At 40.8% G+C, this 16,612-nt stretch overlaps 1 protein-coding gene across 2 annotated transcripts in view; it reads left to right on the forward strand.

Moving 5' to 3' along the window:
• cd2ap (CD2-associated protein) overlaps positions 1-16,612 on the forward strand; it is a 59,739-nt gene that overhangs the window by 1,106 nt on the left and 42,021 nt on the right. For both annotated transcript variants that reach the window (XM_054618893.1, XM_054618894.1), the window contains exon 2: positions 13,100-13,257. In XM_054618893.1, the coding sequence (XP_054474868.1) occupies positions 13,100-13,257 (158 nt within the window). The remainder of the gene's footprint in view (positions 1-13,099; positions 13,258-16,612) is intronic.

A 16,612-nucleotide genomic window follows, 5' to 3' on the forward strand; every position in this document is an offset into this window, starting at 1 on the left:
ACAGATTGTGACAACCAAATGGTTAATTTTCCATGTGTTGGATCAAACAATGAAGTTGTGAAGACTGTGACAGCTTCACTGAGAATCAACTCGTCAGTTCTGAAACATGCAGGCCATGTGCAAAAAGGTTATTTTGCAAAATGATGACCAAAAACCACAAGGCTACATGCAATATGAATTGAGGCATAATCAGGAGGAATGGGGAAACTGTGGGATTCTGACACTCTGTAGCCAAACAATGCTTGTGCGGCAAGCATTTAGTCCAGATGTCAGTTTGAGGCTAACCGTATTTCTGTAAGTCATGTGAAAGCATTTTGACAGTATGCAGCAATGCACAAGTTGATTTTCAATAATAGTAACAGTGAACTAAGACCTATCCGGCTTAGCAGGAACAGTGTTGTTCCTTAATTTCATAGTCTTCTGTCTTCATCGGGTCATGTGGTTGTGCACTTTCACTCTGTGATCTGTAACTTTAGCTTCTATCTACATCTTTTTAACCTGTCGTCAGGTCTGAATACGTTTTGATATATATCCCTCAAACCCAAGTTGTAGATTATTTTGTCTGCTACTCTCTGAAATCAGCTTTTCCTTTTACCAAAATGTATATAATATTTATTCAGGGAGTGCAGTTAGTGACGGTGTGGGCTCTGTGGTAGCGAAGGGTATATTGTACTCACTCCTGAATTTGAGATGTGCATTTGAAAAACTAAAAAAAATTCATTCAAGGTTTGGGCCAAAGTGAATGAGAAGATCAGATGATTTCTCTTTAAGATGTTATCATACAATCAGAGCATTTCACTGCCAAACTTAAACTCTGAACAAACCAAAGAAGGTCGATGTGTTTGATGCAATGTGCAAGTTTGTTAAAAAATGACACCAGGAGTATATGATGCTCATTGTTACTGTCTCGTGGTCGTTGTGATGGTCATGCTGGCTGAATGTAGAGGAATTAATCTGATCTGTGAATTGCCAGCGTCTGTACTGTATTACGAAACCCGCCCACTGCATCTCGCTAGATGTGCTGACTGTGGTTTGTGTGGTTGTGAGCAGCAGGACTCGTTCAAGCACTTTGCTATGTTGTAGAACAGGTTATAAGCCCGGCCTTGCTTAGTCCTCAAATGTGGTGCTTTTCACATAGTTACTGCTTTGACACAAAGCTGCTCTGCATGAACTCTGTTGCTTACACTTAACACAAAATACTACAGTGAAAACACCACAGTCAGGATGTAGGAGACATGTGAAACTAACACTGCGCATAATTAGCAAAGAGAATAGCAAAAACAAGGCAGTAGGAAAGCAGACAAAGAATGTGAACCCACGAATAAAAATGATGTCTCTTGGATGCATTAGAATATCTAATCACTACCTAATGAGAATCCAGTAAAACAGGCTTGTGTCCATTTATAGAACACTAGGTTCATATGTATTGCATTGTACTCCTCTTTGGTATGCCTTCCCTTGGGTGGCTCATCTAAGGATATCTCTGCTGTGTTTGAACATGTCCAAGCTGTGTGTGTGTTTCCCTCACATTCTTGGCTAGCTTTCTCTGAACTTAGCTCAGGCTGCATGCCTCCTGCTACTAGTTGATCGACCAAAATCCACCAGTGTAGTTAACGAGACTGTGGCAGCCCACGATAATCTGTTTGTTCTACCACAGTTTCATATGAACCAAAACAATTTTTTGCCGGCTGCATTTTCTGTTCGGTGGCGCAGATAAAGGCCCAGGATGAAAGCGGTTTGCAGCTCCGGCCATGTTAAGCTTTGTTTGTACTCATACCTGCCGCGGTAGCGCGAGTGTTTGCTGACGGCGTGTGAGCTCCGAGCATGAACTGAGGTGTTGATACTATTTGTCTACGGCGGACCCCTCTAGAGGGTCAGAGGTCCTCCCACCACGGTCTCAAAAAGTCCTGTGTTATAAACTGATCCATAAATAGACAAATATCCCCCCTGCGAGACATGAACTAGGGACACTGTGACCACATGGACAACTTCCTAAACCAGGATCCCAACTTCAGTGCAGGACTCCATAGCACCACTGAAACAAAGCCTGGACATGTGCCAGAATGTCTGATTGAATATTAACCTCACTGGCAACAACCAATATTTACCAGCATGTGGTTTGTCTTGATTTCCCACCAGGGTTTTACATTAACCATTGAAGGTCAGTTAACTTAGACTTGTAAATCTGGTGCTTAATGGTGCAATGTGAAATGATCAACAGAATGTGAAGGGTTTACAGTGTTTGTATTGTGTTGCCGCGATGTATACTGAAATTAGCATGCTAACCAGCTAGCCCACAGCCCAGTGCAATTTTCAAATCGCAGGAAGCGCAATATTTGTTTAAGGCAAAAAGTTGTCAACACACCATTTTAAATAAAATATTCTGATGCTTCAGAAATGTCCTGGTCCACACATCATATACTACATACTTAAGAAAACTTATTTTTGTATAGTTCCCTCTAATCAGTCAAAATAATTGAAAATGAGTTTTTTCTCCAAAATCCGGCAGCCATAGTTAAGACGTATTTTTTACTATGCAAGTTTGGATTCAGATCTAGATCTCAATCAGAATCTTACACAATCTTTTGTCACATCTCATTACCCGTTTCCGGTAATGTCATACTCTTTAGCCGGACCCTTCAGTGGATTCATAATGAGGAGACATGTGAGGTAGATGTTATTATCTTCCACTTTTTTTCATTTGAAATTTTAATGTGGAAGTTCCCACATTCCTACCGCTGCCTGTATCGGCCACATCTTTTTTCAGGTCATTGTTTGGTCTCAAAACAACAAGTGAAAACTGCCCATCACAAATTCCCAGGATGACATCATCACATGTCTTGTTTTGTCCAGAACCCAAATATGTTTAATTCATTGTAATGTAAGTAATTTACCTAATGAGCTTTGTCGCTTTATTTTACATGGATTCAAGCGCATGTTTAGAATTTTGGCGGAACTACGTTTGAATCGCAGACTGTAGCACAAAACAACATTATTTCATCTGTAATAGGCAGCAATATTTACGTCTCTTCTCGAACTCACGGATCTTTGGACATTTGAAAGGCACTGCCGTTGTTTGTGCGCATCCGTAGGCCTTTTTGTTTGTTTGCTGCTTATGAAATTTGTGAAACAGTACGGGATTAATAAACAGGAATAATGTCGACTGTTCAGAGCCTGTGTGGCTCCCTGGTGTATGTTTAACGTGTCAGGGCGTTGGGTAGAACGTACACATGTTGAGCTATTATCCCCACACTCAGGTGAACGGGAGAATTGCCTTTTCACCTAGAATAAACGGCTCACTGGATTTCCCCCGGTGATACTTTGCCCTCCATATCAGCCCCCTCTCAGATCGCAGAGGGAAGGAATGCAGTTATGAGTTTCCTCCTCACTGATTGTGTGACTGACTGACTGAGAGAAGCACAGAGAGCACACAGATTTTTTGACTGTCTGCCTGGCAGTCGGCTTGCCTGCGTGGCCTCGGTTATTTCCCCTCTTTCCTCCTATGCCTCCCCATTCTCCCTCCCCCCCGTAACATCCTCCTGTCTGTCACTGGGTTTACATAAGACCCATATTGTACAAATTCCTTACCTGGAAGCATTGTGCGATTAAGGGAAAACAATAACGTGGAAGTTCCCTTCCTTCTCCGGCACTCAGACGGGAAGTGACGTCCAAATCTGCTGTGCACTCTGTTAGATCGAGTAGAGATAACACTTAGAACATGATCAAATTGATTTAGAAGTCTTGGAAAACTGTCTGAAATTCTCACTCTGTTAGTTTAACCCCTTAACCACTTTGTGAGTTCAGTAAAACGACACTGTGGGAGGAGAAAGAGAGATCTGATAAGAACGAGACGGTTCAAAACAAGAGTGGGCATGACGGAGGTATGCCGAGGAGACAATACGAACACACACACAAAAGACATGCGTAACAGAGCGGTGTGTAGGTAATAGCATTAGATTCTCTGTGATGAGAATAAACCAAGATACTTCTGTTTGACTGAATATATTACATTTTAGAGAGACAATAGAGTGGTGCTGGAATGAGTCTTAAAACCTGGAAATGGGTTTTTAATTTTGAAGCTTTTTTGTGTCTTTTAAAAAAGGCAGGTTTCTAACATGTGGCTAAATGACTAAACATCATCACTAAAACTCTAGTCAGCCTTAAGCTTAGTGGTGGTGACATGAAGTCATGCGACAATGGTTTAGTCGGTTTATAGCCTAGCGCTTTTTACTTCTGCCGATTACATTCAATATTATCTTGCTGAACAAAAGGTGTAAGTATCATAGACGATTGTTTGCCACAATGTTTATTTTCTGCAATAATCCAAAATCAAGTGGATAATTATTTTTGGTATAGACCTAAATGTGTTATGAGAGGAGTAGCCTTCATCATAACGTAATCGATTCATTCAGAGCCAATAACAGCCATGCCGTTGTTTCGAGTTTGGAGTCAACTGTATTGCCGAGCAACCTGGATCTCAGCAATGAAGAATATTTGGAAAAACACTTGTTTGTTCATCCAAAACAGGAATTACATTACACTTAAAAGAAGTTACAGCAATCAAGAAACCAAAAGATGACATAACCTTTTTACATCTTAACCCACCTGAAGAAAGAGGTTGAAAATCTGCAGCGTAAATTCTCATTCGTCATCAATGATGTTTGATGCCTTTTTTCCCAACAATATACAGCAAGAAATATCTGTTGAGGGGTTGGCAAAGGCAACGCCACAGTTGCAATGCTGGTACTAAACATCTGTGTGAGTTTATCACTGTTAAGATATTATTTACGTATCCATATCGTGGCCGAAAGTGACACCGGTGACAGTGATAAACCGGTATACCACCCACCCCTAATAGTATCTAATATAAAGCTTGCCTAGCTCCACTTATTAGTTAACTTCTCTCATGGACTGCAGAGGAAACGGTGCATTCAAGGACACAAAGAGAGTGTGTTTTAAGCCCAAAGTGCATTGGAATGGATGCCTTTTTAGCTTTTGATCATCTCTCTCCCCCTTCTCAGCTGCAGCAAATATGTCAGGAATCCTGAGCCTCCACTCCCTGAGGCCGAGGTGTCATGCCACTGTTAATGAGAAGGATGGCTGGTTTCCCAGTGTGTTTTTTTTGCCAGTGTTTATTTAGACACAACTTTTTAATTTAATTTTAGTCGCTTACTGGAAATTGTAATTGGACTAACATCCCATTTATTCGTTTTGTTTAAGTCACGATTTAGTGATCATTTTCTGTTTATGACATAGTAATAGATTTTGCTGAAGGATGTTTCTCCTGGCTGTAAAATCTCCAATGGGAAATAAGCATACCTTGACGTCCTTGACTTGATGATGTGTTTAGTCATCCAGGCTGGGAAATGTGTTCATGACTTACCACACTTCTTTCATTACATAAACATTTTCATTGTCTGATAACCAATAATGATATTTTACCTGACAAAACGTATAACTGAGGTCTTCTGCTAAATCGGTTTCCATCTTTCACTCAGTAGAACTCTAATTATCTTTCTACAAATATTGTTAATGAATGTGTTGCTTGTGTTGTCAGCAGTTGCCTCCTTTTCTTTTGCAAGCTGGAGAACAACGTATTTATCGGCCGCAGTGAAATGTTGTTTTTAAAAGGCTAAATGCCAACAAATTGTAGCAGAATATTTCGTTGGATAATAACATGTTTTGGACTGTGGACTTCTTTTTTCACGTGGACACAGTGCTGCGCTGTTCACTGTGTTTGTGTGCAAGTCATTAGTCTAAATGATTTGAATGTCCACATCATGAATGAAGCTTCAAACTATTCAGTGCAGCCCTAGTAATTACCCATGTACCTAACTCCAGAATGAAAGATGTCTGCTCTCGTTGGCAAAAATAAATAAATGCAAATGCTCCTATTTGGTGTTTCGTAGGTTTTAAACCAAACCAAAACGGCCAGAGAATATACAAGTCGGGATTTAGCCACAAAATAGAAAATATTGTGCAAAAATAGTTTGAGGATGTTGGTAAACCCCTGACACCGTTTCCAGGAGACTCCAGGGGGTTTTGCAGGACACCCAGCACCTCCTCTTCCCCCCGGGTTTCATATCTCATCTCATTCTTGTGCAGAATTTTGACTCGTGCTCTGCTCTCATTATCTGCTTGACGGCACACCATTTAGTGGATGCACCTTTAGCCGCCGCTCTTAGCTTTTTGACCCATTTCTGCATTTATGTCCGAAGAAAGAACAAATCTTGCAGCGTGTATGTGGCTGCTGAGAACCCGTGATGTTGTTTTTGTAAGCTATAAATATAATCTTATATTGTTAAGTGTGTTCAGAATTGACTGGAATTAAAGAAGCATGCAATATATATTAACATCACACCAGTGACTTCCTTTGAGTGCTCTCCATGTGCAACACCAGGAACAGGATGAAAGCTTCACATTGTACTGTTTGTACAGTCTGACATCACTTGGGCCATGAATGACTAGCAGACCTGCTGATCCACATCCACATGACACATTAACACAAAGGTTGCCAGGGAGACACGCATGCAAGCCAGTTAGCTTCCTTGCCTTAGCAATGAAAGCTGTTGGCTTTCATCACTGAATTATTTAATTAAAGGGAACATATCATGAAACTTTCTCCAATGCTTGATCAGAAAACATGTGATTCAACAAGCCAATCAGATGGGGCTCCTCTTCCTATGTCACTAGAAACATACTGTTTAGAATTTGGTTGTCAAGGGTTACTACAACCTCATGAAACATTTTTTTTTTTCTGCAATACCCCAAGAATTGATTGGTTCATTTAAACAATTTCGCACAAGTGTCCAACCGGATAAAAATTAGCCTTGACATTTTGGACAGACATTGACATAAACTGCAACTTGATTGGCGCGCGGAGGCAATACAATTGCAAGGTAGTAAACATTAAAGCACATAAACGTGTTCTAGCAAAAACCCAAATGTATTACCTGAAAATGAACATGATATGTCTCCTTTAACACGTTATTTGCATTCGAAAATACATGCAACATACTTACTTTGGCTGGAATAGCTTAATATTTAGCCAGCATGAACATCACAGTAAAGGCAATGTAGCTGTTCCTGGGCCAGTGGCCAGCACCGAATTAACAAAGTAACAACACCAGTGAAAAACTTGTATGTCCGTATGTGATTTGAACTTGGATAGTTTAGTTTTAATCCAGGTTACTTAGGTTACTAGAAGGCCATTCCTAATGAAGATTCTCAGTTTTACCCCAAAATTCAATCAAACTATTTGTGCCAAAATCCCTCGCCAGTGCCGGCTGCCTGCAGTGAACTAGCAGAAAGTTTACACACACACACACACACACACACACACACACACACACACACACACACACACACACACACACACACACACTGTACGCTGACTATTTGCGAGCTGCGTTTAATGTATTTAGAAAGGCATTTCCTCAGAGGAACAAACCAAGAAGACTTTGTCCACTGCCCCACTGCTGGTATTTCCCAGGCCAACACCCATCACTCACTGCTCTCATTCAGCAGGAGCAGCCAGGAGTTTGTGACAGAAATGCCTGACCAGTAGACCATCAGACCTCATCCATGTGTTATTGACATTTTGCAATCACTGTCGTAAGAGCCACACATTCCTACCCAAAAAGTTCAGTTGATAAAATACATTTAAAAAAAAAAAAAAAAAAAAGCCCAATTGAGTCGGGTGATGCAAAGGTTTAAAGTATAGAATAATCCAGGTCGTTGTTGGAGGTAAACAAGCCATGAGTACTGTGGTGGCCTCTCATTTATACAACAGCAAAATAACTGAAATTATGTTAAAGATTTCACTTAAGTGCTTTGGTCAAGAAATTGGTTCACAAGATCCTGCAGAACCTTTTGCATAATTAAAATATAGGCAAACTCACTAAGTTCAAAATTATAGTATTAACCCCCTAAATCTTAAAACACGTGGGCGGGATGGAAAAGCATGTTTTTTTCTCTAAATGGTCAACAAAATGTCAACTTTTATCATAGCCAGAAGCTGTAAAAACTGTCATAATCGTCAGATTACCAAAACTAGGCTTAACATTTGATATTTAATTAAAAACATTTATTCTACATCTCATTTAAAAATCGCCACAAATAAATTACTTAGTCTAGCCGATCCTGTAAAAGCATTGCATTCTGAGCCGCTAACATTAACTAGAAAGCCTTGATTGATTCGGCTGAGACCAGAAGTCCCGTGACAACAATTCAGTGAAACTTGGAATGAACTGCAGGCTGCTGAACACAGAGAGGAGAGGAGAGGACAGGAGAGGCTGTAAGTAGGCTGTTAAAATGTAAATAAATTAATATACATATATAATTCATACAATATAATTTTCCCCAACATTGGTAAAACTTGGATACAAGATTCCATTGTTTGCCAATTTTTTGTAAAATAATACTAAAGAAATTCCACTTTTTTTTTTTTTTTTTATGATTTAATGCATTGTTACACTGTTATACTGCACAAAAGCAATTTTGAATATCTCTCTACTTCTAGCCATGATTATGCTATTTTATTATAGGTGCAGGATTTATTTATTAAAGTGAAAATCAAGGCTACAGAAAGAAAAATGTGACTGGAGCAAAAAAATGCCCAGAAACTGCTTGGGCTTTAGAGGGTTAATAAACAATTTACATATCTCTGTTGTGTCCAACTGGCTAGCTAATTGCCGCCACTCTGTGTGTGGTCATGTGGTGGTTACCGCAAATATCTCCGCCTCGACCTCGTCGTGTTGTTGTAGCGTAGCATCCACTTATGTGGTTTCCCCCCAAGGTTAACACTGCTGGCTCTGTCAGCACTGTGACCGACTGCAAGCATCAGCAGGTCACCATGTTGAGAGCCGTGAGGAGGCAATCCCTGAATCATAGATTTGCGAAGAATTTCAAATTTAGCACCTTTAAGCCTATTAATGAAGTTTTATCCAGTTTTGGACAAAAGCAGCGTGATAATGTTAATTACATTTTTCCAAAGATCGTGTCATAACCACGTCACACTAGTATTTTGAGGTTGTAAAAACTTGTGGACTCACACAGACTACCTTCATGTGATGTAAATGGATGTGTCCCATACACCCGGTTGGAAAGCTGATAAGGCAATGTTCCAAATGTTTTTTTCCCCCATTAAATGTAAAAAACTACTCTTACATGATTTTGAGTTTCAGAAACTTGTTACTTTGTATCATAGGTTGGATTTTATTGTGAAAAAATGGCCAATTTCAGTTTCTTCAATCAATTATTTTTGTCTCATCATTGAACACTTAATGTGATCTTTGTTTTGTGCTTTGTCGAGTGGTTTTCACAGCGCTGCATTCATTTAAAAAAATAAAAATGTTTTAAATTGAAAATGAAACAAGAGGGAAAAAACTGCACCAGTTTACAGCTTCATAATTTTGTGTTTCTTTTTCCTCCACTGAAGAACACAAACAGTATTTAACACCATATAATCTGTGTCTTCAAGATAAAGTAAGTGGGGGTGAAATCCCAAACACAGTGTATAGGTAAGTGCACAGCAGTGTGTTTAGAGGTGATTTAAGTGGTACTGAGTCGGCCGGCCCGGCGTTCCTCGGTCAGGGTGTGTTTGTGTGGTTGCTGAGGCGCCGTAATCTGCGCGGTTGCAGAAAGTCCCTCTGCTCCTCATCCAGTCGTCTGGAAGATGTCCCATTAACTTTGGCAGAGTGTGACTCCTGTCCGTGGGTGTTGCCTCTCGTTTTGTTTACTACAACGGAACCATATCTCTTCCTGTGGTTCCACGGACAGATAGGCACAAATGACTGGCAGGGGCCTTGGTCCGAATCCTTTATTTGTGTGTTGCTCAACTTGTGTTGTGTGATTTATGTGTCTAGACACTGTGTGCTGCCTAAGGCTGACTACTTTATAAGCTGAGCCTTACTCAAAATTGATCTACAGCTCTGGTGGGAACTCGCTGGACTCATTACTGATAAGAATTGTTTTTCTGTTGTATGTGGCTTATGACAGCAGCAGTATGCTACTACCATAGTCAAAAGGATACCACTGACAATCAATAACGTTAACCACCACAACAGCCAGACCTTCACTCACAAAAAACATAACCGAGCGCTACAGAGCTAACGTTAACTGTTCATTAAGCTAACGTTAGCTGAAACTGAAAATAGAGCACAAAGCTCAGTTTAGAACTCTAAGGGTACTACAAGGCTACATTATATCCACAGCGAGGTAGATGGCTTAACGTGGGCGGACCATGGATGTATTAAATAGAGGGGGCAGACTGCTAATGGCTCGCTCTCTGTGTGCAGCTGTCAACAAAAACTAGCTGAGGTATCCTTGTCTGTGAACGGCAGTAACCAGTGTAGTTGTTAAAGTGTCCGAAAAGAAAAAGTCATAAAGAAAGCAAGGGCAGTAGGCTACATGATAAAGCCTTGGTGGGCCGAAGTGGATAAGTCAAGGACCCTCCTAAGAGGTAAAGTGAACACGTCCGCAAAGAGGCAGGGATCATTAAAAACTCCCAAGAGCAGAGGAGAAATGTGAGAATAGACGTTTCACTAGCACACAGAAGCAGTGTGAGGAGAAGGGCTTAAGCTGGAGCACAATAAATATGTGCAAGAAACAATATATCTGAGTGAGAGTATAAACGGTTTGAGCATAAATGGAGCAAATCCAAGTGCAAGCAAGGACTATTTTCGTGTGAGAAAAGAATTTGGAGAGGAAATAATGTAGACCCTTTGCTTCGATGGATATTTAGTGTGTTTGGCCCTCTTTCCCCTTAACTGCAGACAACCCTGTTGCAGGCAGCTAGACTAAGCAGGCACCCCCCCTCTCTAGAACCACCGCTGCTCTTATCCTCCTTTCAAAGTCTTACATACTGACTGGTTTAATGTAGTGGAGAAGGCTGGTCTGAGATCATTGGTCAGGGGCCAATTTCCCCCTTTTGACGTTGTCCCAGCTTGCTGTAGCGTTGGGGCCAAGGTCTGTGATGTCAGAGGGGGAGAGCAGAGCCATACGCAAGGGGGAACGGCCAAGTTCAACAGCAGTTAATCTCGTTCTGCTCCATCAGTGTAGCTGCAGTGCTCAACCACTCTGTCCAGGTGTGTCATTGTGTGTGTGTGTGTGTGTACGTTACGTGCACCCGTCGTGTTTTTTGTTTTGGCTGTGCTCGGTGGGAAGTCGGCCGTGCCAGTTGAGCGTCTTTGCCATGAGTCACGCGTTTAAAGGGCCATACCGCACGGTGAAATACCTCTCCACCAGTTAGTCCTCTGCAGCCTGCTTTTATTTTTAGAGGCTGCTCAACCTGCTGCACTAGAAGCAGTCGGGCAGCCTGCCAAACTCCCTCGCCTCTCTCTCTCTCTTGCTCTCTCTTGCTGGCTATTTGTCGTTCTAGTGATCAAAATTGTATTCAAGCCAGTGAGAAGATGGCATACATTGTGTAGATGGATACTTAAATACCTGCTCTCCTGATCTATTTGTGTACACTTTGTTTATTTCTATGTAGAAGTGATGTTTTGGCTGTTTTCTTTAAGTCCTCCCAACAGGATAGATTTTCAGCTGTTTGACAACCAGCCAGGAAACAGAAAAACAGATAGGAATGCATGATTATGACAACTGTAATAGCACTATTTTGCAAAACCATTATAATCATAATAATAATATGATTACTCAAGATGAACTGCCTCGGGAAACGATTACTTTGTTGCATTTTTGTACCTAATGGCTGTCGTATTGTTATCGTGGCCCTTACTTATAATAATTAGATTTTTTTGTAGCTCAAACAATAGTTTCACAGTAATGTAGAAAGATTTTTCTACGTCATGTTGAACCAGTGTTCCTGTTCTCATTCCTTTGTTAAGGTATCTTTGGTCTCATGGTGTATGCATGGGTGTATAAAGAGGCGTTGGAGGCGGGGCCTTGTTCCTTCTTATGAAAGTCTTCCTCTGCCGTCAGCCCTACTGTATTTAGTCTGGGTTTGTAAGATTTAAACAGTGGTCTTTGTAATGCCTCTGTGGTCTGTGAGGCACATTTCTATGTGGTTCTCACCATAGAAACTAAACAGTGTTTTTTACAAGCATTTGTGCCCAATTTGGGGCAATTCACCATTCCTTCCTTGTCTTGTTATGTAAGAAACCGTCTTGCTGAAACACATTGTGTTTTGGTTCTAGCCGACAAAGTTTCTTCAATAGCAATACTTATTTGTTTACTTTTTAGAGAAAGGAAGATCCAATTTCACTGGACACTTGCTGTGTTTTACTAACCAGTCCAAAATGTTTAGGGTCTTACAATGTTAGTTTGTTGTAGGACATTAAACCAAAGCTTTGGAATGACTGACATCCTTCTAACAACCTGGAGTTTCTCATACGTGGTTCGTTCTGGATGCCACATAACCAAACTGATAGCTATGATAACCAAAGACATTTAAACAGACGCTCAACCCATCACGGCAGAGTCCAGTTCAGAATCTTTTTATTGTATTTTTGGGTTGTCTGTCCATCCAGTCCATTCTCGAGAACACAATATCTCAGGAAACGACGTCTTTAAATTTGGCACAATTACAACGTGTACTCGAAGATGAACCGATTTAGAATATGGTTTCCAAAGGTCACTGTGAACGACTTGAGCTCACATTTTTGGCACAAACGTTCGCTTGCATTCAAGGTAGAACTGATTATAATTTAATGCTCAAAGGTCACTGTGACCTCACAAAACCCGTTCATTTTTGCTATAACTCAAGAATTCATATGCTAATTATTACAATTCAGACAGATGTTTGATATTGCGACTATTTTAGGTTGTTCTTAATACTGAACTGTCCTTCAGTTTTCTATACAAACTGCCAGAATTGTTTTATCACTCTGGACTTTATATATTTAAGATGTCCCTTTTGATATTCAGTTAATCACTGTGTCTTGTTGTTTCTCTTCTCGCCCCCCTCAAACTCTCTCTTTCCCTAAACTTCCTCTCCTTATCGCTTGTTTCCTTATTCCCTTCCTGCTACTCTCTCTTCCTTCCCTTTTATTCCTTGTTCTCTCACCTCCCGTCGCCTCTTCCCCCCCCCTTCGTGACGGCTTCCTCTCTTTCTCCCACCATCTCACCCCATCCCGAGCAGAGGTCGTGGTGGAGTACGAGTACGATGCGCTCCACGAGGACGAGCTGACCCTGCGGCCGGGCGATGTCATCAAGAACGTGCGGTACATAGAGGAGGACGGCTGGATGGAGGGGGACCTCAACGGGAAAAGGGGCCTCTTCCCCGACAACTTTGTGAAGGTGAGAGGAAGAGGAAGGCTCTTTTGTTACTCGATCATATTGGCTCTTCACTAGAGCTGACCTTGCACTTCCTCTGAGGGTTGCCAGTGCTGTTGTTCCATCGGAGATAATCTCATTGAAGATGCGAGGGGCTATCAGATCTGTGTTGGACTGCAGCAGATGTGGTGGCGGATTTCTCAGACTCACATCTGGATTTGTCGAATCTTTGATGAATCCTGTGAATGTTTTTGCAGGAAAATACAAAAAGAGAGTATATGAGCAGGTTTGACGGCTCATGGTGTGGGGCCGACTCAATTTACAAGATTTTCCATCAGCCAATTATTGTTTACTGCTCTGGGAGAAGTTTGCCTGAATGAGATAAATCTTGAGTTGTGATAAACAAAGCCATTTGTTGTCATTCTGAGGATGCTTTCACACCTAATCTGTTTGGTTTCGGTTAGAATGAACCCAGGTCCGTTTGCCTGGTTAGTCCGGTTCGTTTAGTATGCTGCTGAAAGCTGTTGATCGAACTCCCGTGTGGACCAAAACATCTGAACCAAGAAGCCTGAAAAGTGGACTCTTGTGCGGTTTTGTTTGTGGCGTGAAAACAATAAACCACCAGCAGGATTTTATGATGTCAGATTTGTGATTTTAGCCCGGTTTAAAATAATAAAATCCATCAGCTCATCGTAAAAATCAGTTCAGGAAGCGATCTTATAATTGATCTTTGTTCAAGGTCATGTATGTGAGCATGTCAGCACGGGGTATTTGTCTCTGATTCACAGGCCAAAAGCTGTTAAAACCGCTTTGCTTGTATCCGACTCGGTGTACTTTGTCAGTTTATTGAGTCCATCAAAAAGTGTGATCCCACGGTAAAAAGCCTTGAGTCATACCTGGAGAGCACACCTCGTGCATGTGCGCTCCCCTCTAATAATACTAACAATGCTTATAATCAGTTATTTCTTCATAAATGCACACATCAGAAGCATTAAAGTGCTGCATAGACGTCTGGGATTTGATTTCCCCACGTTTGTCCTGATAATGCAGGATGAGAATCTCCAAAACTGTCCAATCAACGATTTACCTGTCAGTCTGTATAACTTTATTACTTCAATACTTATCTTGGTTAGTTTGCAAGAGAGTCAGTGTGAACAGGAACCAGAATTAAAATGCATCAATGTATCATTATCTCCCCTTGGTCTGAACCAAATGAACTACAGGTGTGAAAGCACCCTTAGAGTTTGTGTATTTGTAGATCCCTTCAAAAGTGTCTGAACACACCCATGAACAGGCTGGTTGACCTGTGTTTGTTGTGCTTTTTGATTGGATGAAGAATGTGAGCTGATTGATCATAAATACAGGTTATAGTCCAGCCTTTATTGATATCACATTTGAAGTACTGTACTAAAAGCAGTACTAAAGGGATCCTTGGCTCTCAAGGTACCGAAAACATTGGACTGAGAGCAGGAGTTTAGTGCAGTTTGAGGCTTGAATAAAGAGTCCTCTCTGTCCCTTCAGGGAGATTTTTGGTTGTCGAGGATAAGGAGCATTTGATTTTCGATTAACACAGAGCTGCGTTAGTGTCTTCCATGTAGAATAAAATGTTTTTAAATTGTTTTATTATGAAAGATTACACTTTTGAGCTTCTTTTTAGTTGTGTTTTCTGACTGAAGCGTTTAGCACACATAAGGGGTTCAAGGACGGTCAGGAAAAATGCATTTAAATCCTGCTGGTGGATTTTGGGGGTTCAGAGGGTTAAAGAGAGTTGTGGGTTATTATTTGTTGTGTTACACAGGGTACACAGTCAATAAGGTCCCCTCTCAGTGCCTACCAGTTCTTCTTTTTATTTTTCTTGCTGCACATGAAGAACATTAAAATACATGTTTCAATCATGAAATGGAGAGAAAAAATAAAATCAAGTGCTAAAAATGCTACTGTTCAACATCATATTGTTATAAAGTGCTTTAATATCCAATTTGTAAACTGAGTTTGCGGCTAATGCTCTCACACAGTAAACTCTGCAGCTGTAGACAGAAACACAACATCAGAGTTGAGTCATCTCTTGTTATGACTCTGTAGTATACTTTGATACACCTAAGCTCTCTGCTGTGAAATCTGTGTTTTTTCTGTGAGATATTTACACAGCCAATACAATGTGAAATGAGTCACTACAGTGAAGTTAGCTTATCTTATCACCTCGCTTGCCTTTTTTTTATTATTTGACGACCCCCCCCGTCATCTCTCTCTTGTTAATCTGGGCCTAGTCCTTCGTAGTGAGATAGGTAATCTGCTAAACGGCCTGGCCTAATCCTCTAAAGAGCCTGCTGGCTAGCTGAACTTTGCTCCCCACAACCTTACCGTCGCCGGAGGCTCTCTCGCTTCCTTTTAAATGCTGTCGTAGCTGCTGTAGGAGGGGGAGGGGGGAATGAAACATGGCTGGGGGGAGATGGTAAGGAGAGCGCTTCATTGTGGTCACTAATTGACATGAATGTGTCCTGGTTCCTTGATATGACTGTAATGAATGGACGATTATCATCACGAATGGAAGATTATCATCTGTTTGTGTGATTATTGGAGTCATGTATAGACATGTACTAAGGTCTGTGCATATGAGCAGCTGGTTCAAGCGTTTCTGGGTGTGTTAACATTTTATCTGGCTGTGTGAATAGAAGAAGAATGTTGGTGAGGCATGCTGTACCTTTTGTGATCTCCAAAAAAGTATTTATAGTGCATTACTGTTTTTATCTTATTTTTTATTTGTGGGCACAATCATGCTCTTAAGTTTTGGAACTACAGTTCCCATTATAAAACAGGAAATGTTAATAGTAACAGGAAGTGTTTTTTTGGGAAATGTGACCCTCGCCTGGTGCATTTCCTCCACTAGTTTTGGTTTATTATATAAAAAAAAATATATATAAGCTTACTTAAAAGTACCAAAAATGAGAGTATACTCATTATGCAGGATGATCCATTTCTGAATAATGCATATATCGTTGGATTATAGTTATTGATGTGTTCATCACTTGTGAAGGTAGAGCTAACTACATTATATACTTAATTATTATGAACTACTTAACAAGGGGCGCATGTCACACGTGTCAGGTTTTTTGTGCCTTTTAAAATTGTCAGTGTAGAGGGCTGAAAAGTGAGTGCGATGTGTCATGTGACCGAGGGACAGCCTATCACTGCTCGCAGATATCTTGTCTTTCTTTCGTAAATATCCGTCCACGGTAAATATACGGAGGTGACGTAAATCATTTTAGTGCTTTACGGTCTGTGACACAGACTATTAAACTTTTAATGTCCCGTTCCGTCCAAAGTCCTCACAACATCCGTTTGAAAGGTGAGGGATTTACAGTGACAAACATCCATTTTG

This window comes from Anoplopoma fimbria, chromosome 18 (assembly GCF_027596085.1).
Source record: "Anoplopoma fimbria isolate UVic2021 breed Golden Eagle Sablefish chromosome 18, Afim_UVic_2022, whole genome shotgun sequence".
In the NCBI taxonomy this organism is placed as follows: Eukaryota; Metazoa; Chordata; class Actinopteri; order Perciformes; family Anoplopomatidae; genus Anoplopoma; species Anoplopoma fimbria.